This window comes from Pholis gunnellus (assembly GCF_910591455.1).
Source record: "Pholis gunnellus genome assembly, chromosome: 3".
NCBI lineage: Eukaryota > Metazoa > Chordata > Actinopteri > Perciformes > Pholidae > Pholis > Pholis gunnellus.
Genome location: NC_136529.1, coordinates 25,436,821 through 25,442,604, shown reverse-complemented (window position 1 = coordinate 25,442,604; position 5,784 = coordinate 25,436,821). Strand labels below are relative to the sequence as shown.

At 40.0% G+C, this 5,784-nt stretch overlaps 1 protein-coding gene across 1 annotated transcript; it reads left to right on the top strand.

Moving 5' to 3' along the window:
* Positions 1 to 510: 510 nt before the first annotated feature.
* LOC306716090 (nuclear factor 7, ovary-like) lies at positions 511 to 2,833 on the top strand. The gene is made up of 2 exons (XM_079186655.1): positions 511 to 654; positions 731 to 2,833. Exon 2 carries the CDS (start codon positions 748 to 750, stop codon positions 2,134 to 2,136), a length of 1,389 nt encoding a protein of 462 aa, XP_079042781.1. The 5' UTR covers positions 511 to 654; positions 731 to 747; the 3' UTR covers positions 2,137 to 2,833.
* Positions 2,834 to 5,784: the final 2,951 nt, after the last annotated feature.

Below are 5,784 nucleotides of genomic sequence, written 5' to 3'. Positions count from 1 at the left end.
CACACACACACACACATACACACACACACACACATACATATCTTAAATGACATTTAGAAAGGTCCCATGATACCAGAACGATGAGAGACAGAGAAGTGAAATCCAGCTACATCTCGCCGTGACTATGAGGAAGACAAAGTCACATTCAAAAGTAAATCTTCAGTCAGTCGGGGATTTTACTGACTAAACTTAACATGCTTCAAGAGCTCAGAGTGAAACGTTAACAAGCAGAACTTTTCACGTGTGTTAATCTGAAATGTTATCAGAAATAAATAAATCTGCAGTCATGCTAGCAGCTCTGTGAGGCTGCACTTGCTAATAATTACAACAGCCTGCTGCACTCTATCAGTCCACATATCCAGCAATGAATCAGAACTTTGGACTGAGACACACCTCAGTGTTACATGTGAACCAACAACATTCATCAGAGGAGGTGTGACAAAGCTCCACCCCTCACCTGACTCACCTGAGACAAACCAGGAAACAGTTTGTCTTTCTTCCTCACTAAAGAGAGACACGCAGACTGAAAACAGACGATCAGATTCACCTTCAGAACAAACTAACAACTTCCTCTGAGTGAGTTCATCTACAGGAGAGAAAAGAGGAAAACTACAACACTGCTGCTTCAACCTGCTGACGCTCCACACACTGAATGTGAGTTTGACTAAAAACAGTGAAGTTAGTAGAGGAGGGAGGGGAGCCATGACTGATGTACTTTCTGTGTTTTCAGCTTCACTCAGAGACTAAATGGCTTCCAGATCAGAGGAGGATCTCTGCTGTCCGGTCTGTCATGAAGTCTTTAGAGATCCTGTTCTTCTGTCATGTAGCCACAGCTTCTGTAAAGACTGTCTGAAGAGCTGGTGGAGCAAGAAACCAACTCAGGAGTGTCCAGTTTGTAAGAGAAGATCTTCAAGGGAAGAACCACCTTGTAACCTGGTGTTAAAGAACCTGTGTGAGTCCTTCTCACTGGAGAGAGATCAGAGAGCTTCAGAGACTCTCTGCAGTCTGCACTCTGAGAAACTCAAACTCTTCTGTCTGGACCATCAGCAGCCAGTGTGTCACATCTGCAGAGATTCAAAAACACACAACAACCACACAATCAGACCCATCAATGAAGCTGCAGAGGATCACAAAGAGGAGATCCAGAACTCCCTGAAGCCCTTAAAGGAGAAACTGAAGCTCTTTGAACAAGTTAAAGGAATCTGTGATCAAACAGCAGAACACATGAAGGTCCAGGCCCGACGCACAGAGAGGAAGATTAAGGAGCAGTTTAAGAAGCTTCACCAGTTTCTAGAGGAGGAAGAGGATGCCAGGATGGCTGCACTGAGGGAGGAAGAGGAGCAGAAGAGTCAGATGATGAAGGAGAAGATGGAGGCTCTGAGCAGAGCGATAGCAGCTCTTTCAGACACAGTCAGAGCCACAGAGGACGAGCTGAGAGCTGAAGACGTCTCATTCCTGAACAACTACAAGGCTGCAGTGGAAAGAGTCCAGCAGCGCCCCCTGCTGGAGGATCCACAGCTGCTCTCAGGAGCTCTGATAGACGAGGCCAAACACCTGGGCAACCTGGCCTTCAACATCTGGATCAAGATGAAGGACATGGTCTCCTACACTCCTGTGATTCTGGACCCAAACACTGCTGAACCAAGACTCATCCTGTCTGAAGATCTGACCAGTGTGAGACGAGGAGTGAGACAGCAGCTTCCTAATAATCCAGAGAGGATTGATAAATACAGGTCTGTTCTGGGCTCTGAGGGATTTAACTCAGGGACTCACAGCTGGGATGTCGAGGTTGGAGACAGTGAAGTCTGGAGAGTGGGTGTGTTAGCAGAGTCTGTCCAGAGGAAGGGATACATACAATCTGGATTATGGAGAATAGGGTTCAATGAAGATAAATACTCAGCTCGGTCACTACCAGCTCCACCCTCTGTTCTCAAAGTGCAGAAGAAGCTCCAGAGGATCAGAGTGAATCTGGACTGGAACAGAGGAAAGCTGTCGTTCTCTGATCCTGATACTAACACACACATACACACCTTCACACACACTTTCACTGAGAGGATGTTTCCATTCATTATCACTGCTGATAAAATGAATATATTACCAATGAAGGTGTGTGTGACAGTGGAACAGAGCAGTTAGAGATAAAGATCATAAATATATTCATGGTGTTTGTTTTAAAGCCTTAAAGCTGCACCTGTCCTCCTGATGTCTCATTCTTCTAAATATATCTTTATTATTTCAGTTATTGTTTTATTATTGTTTTCATTCTTTTGTTGTTATTTAGTTTGACAATCAGCTGTTTGTTTCTATTCTCTACCTTTTCATATATAAATGTATCACTTAGTTGCTCATGTTCTGCTTTGTTTAGCTGTTCTCGTCCTCGACAGCCGAGACCAGAGGCTTCATGTTGTCGTCTTGTTTTCATGATGTTCGTCCGCTCTATTCTCATCAATGTGATGTATCAGGAACGTCTGGAGGGAACTTCTTCAACTTCCACACAAACATCCACTCGGACTCAAGGATGAACTGATTCTAATGTGAAGTCAAAAGTCACTTTGACTTCACAAAACAAGTCAAGAATTCATCTGCTAATTATTCATTATAACTTCACAGGAATGATGAAGTGATGACGTTTTGAACAGACATGTTTGTAAAGTGTAACTTGACCGGTTGGTGGAGGAATACAGCCGTGAGTCGGTCATTCTAGTTCTTGTTGTGGATACTGTGTCATTTTAAACTTGAGTTTCTTTGATTGTTCTGACTTGTGTGTGTGGAGTCATGAAGACCAGCGACCACTTTGTGGAAGCTGATGGATCCAAATGAAGAATAAAGAATCAATTCATCATAAACTGAATGTTTGAGCTGCAATCATTGTTCAGATCTAACACACTTTATTTACTGTTCTACATCAGATTATAATGTTTCTAAACTTTAAAATCAAGGTTTAATTTCATGAAATGTTCACAATTTACACAATATATAAATATGAAATCATACAAAATATATGAACACGTTTCTATTTGATGTAATGAAGACAAGATGATTCTGAGTTCTTGTTCACTTTCCATCAGTTGAAGTCTGCTGTTCAGAGGAGACGTTGGATTTAAGGTGGACGTCTCTGATTTAAGGTGGACGTCTCTGTTTTAAGGTGGACGTCTCTGCTTTAAGGTGGACGTCTCTGTTTTAAGGTGGACGTCTCAGACTAAATGTAATTTTAGTGATTTGATAACTGAATCTTTCTCTCTTTATAAAACAAATATAAATATCAGAGAATAAGTGAAATGACTTTCGATATTAAAAGGTCGACAACATAAACTTGAAAAGTCTCAAATTAAATTGACACAAATAAATAGCAAACAAAAAGGAAAGAAAAACAATCTTAAATATTTCAAAACATCACAAACTGAAAGTAACTTCTATCTTTCATAACTTTTGGATCTCTTTTATTAAAGTTATATTTCTTTATTCTCCAGAATGAATCATATCAAACGTTTGACTCACAAAACTGGAGCTTATTGTCACTTTACTGAATAACTGTGTTAATCTTTAAAACCTTAAACTTCAGCAGGTGAACTTTAGTCTGGAGGTCTTTTTAATGTGATGTATTATGAGGAGAGGACTTTTCCTCTGATGCTGTAGCGCCCTCTGCTGATCAAAGCGTGTTCAACTGAACAGGATTTAAATATCTGAGTCATGAATGTTACCATCTGAAAATACCCTTTTACATTTTATGTCAAAATTCCTCCGAATGACACTTTTATTCATAATGTTTATTGTCACAACAGAGGAGCCCCCCCCCCATCCTCAGCCAATAGAGGAAACAATGCCATCATGAAACAAAAACAGACTTTAGAAAAGTGCTTTTTTAAATAAATAATCATGTCATGAAATACAACTGAGCTCCAATAAAACTTAATGAGATAACACTGCATAACAGTGAGTTTAGTTTGAATATTATATCACATTATTTCCTTTAACTCCAAAGCATGTTCAGCGAATTCTGAATTTTAACAAAGTTGCAAATTACAAGAAGACAATTTATGCACAAATTTAATTCGTTACCAAAACAAAAATAAATTCTAATCTCCGTCCTCACACGCGTTGCTGAAACCGGGTTCTTGGACCTCAGTGAGACCGGGTTCTTCCTCTCTCACTGCGAGGTGATTCAGCAGGAGGCTCAGAGTCTGTGTGTGGAAGCTGGCTGGGTTCCTGTTGACCGTGGCACCACTGCTACTGTTTTGTTGATCACAAACTATCAAGTGGAACATCCTGAAAGAAACAAACGATGTCAGTCACAGAAATATAACTTTCTGTTCCAAGAACTTCTGAAAACAATTCAGCAACTACTCAAAAATCCTCTATAGGCAGGAGTATGTGAATTAGTGTGTGAAAACATCAGGTCTACTGTAAAAATGTAATGATTATACATCAATAATAGGCTTGTTGTACACATTGAAGACAACTTACAGTCAATGTTTTATCCAGTGTCACATAGATTGCAGTGATTCAGTCGGTCAGTTTGTGTCAGTCTCTGACCCTTATTTCACATTAACACCCACTAAGTAAAAACTATAGCGTCAATTTTAGCTCCTTCAAACAACTGTGCATTAAAGTTTCTTACCTAAAATGCGGCGGGGGGGGGGGGGGGGGGGGGGGGGGGGGGGGTCCGTCTGTAGATGTAACGGATCGACAGCGTTGACGTGTCTGTTACCTCCTTTCAGCGAAGTTAAAGCTCTGAGGGTTGCAAACGTGTAAATTGCCAAATAAACCCACAATAGACCCAAAATAAACTGGAAATAGAGACTGCTACAGAAAATGTACATTTAATTGACAATGCATGTCTTAAAAGACTGCATAAATCAAAACAACCAAACAGCAGAAGAAACTAAACTGCACCATCAGGGAAGTCAGTGTAGAGTTAGGCGTAAATAGAGGAATTTGTCCACACGATGGCGGTAAAGCGACATTTAACGTAACTTCCAGAAACAAGAACATATTTTTCTTCTTTCTGAGTTAAGGTAAAGCTCCTTTAATAAGAAGTTTCTAATATCTCTGTTTGTACATTGTGGTGGAAAAAAACTGTTCAATAGTACGGAGTGAAGGAGAGAAGGGAGGAAGGTGTGTTTCTCCAAGACATCTGGTTTGTTTCTAATCTACACATTTCACAATAGTACCTGAAATAAAACATTTACGACAGATCCTAATCTGTACCTCGTGGGGTTTTGCTGTCTGAACTCCCTACATCAAAGATCCACGACTGATCTAATCTAAACATTCCACAAACAATCCTTTTGGGATCCTTCCTGGAGAAGGAGGCCACAGCAGAAATCCCATTAAGGTTTGTCAAACATTGAATAAAGCACACTAGAAAAGTCACAGTGGAACATTATACATAGCACAATGTCATTTTCTATCACATTTTCGTCACAAATATAAATTCCTTCGATGATGACTTTTACTTGTTGTACTTTACTTGTATTTCTACACTGTAACATTAGTAAAAGACTCAATCCACCACAAAAATCAGGAGATACTTTACTATATCGTAATTTAACTTAATTTATTTGGATTTGGATTTAATAACATTTTTACATTGTATTTATTTATTTTATTTTCCTCGAAAAAAAATTCAAAATAAACTAATTGACGCTGAAGGTGCTAACTACGTCCACGCGATGGCGGTAAAGCGACGTTTAACGTAACTTCTAGCTGCAGTTATAATCTTCAGTGAAGAAGACCTCTGCTCCAGGAAGAGCATGGCGCGCGAGCCTCTGGATGTGGGTTGGA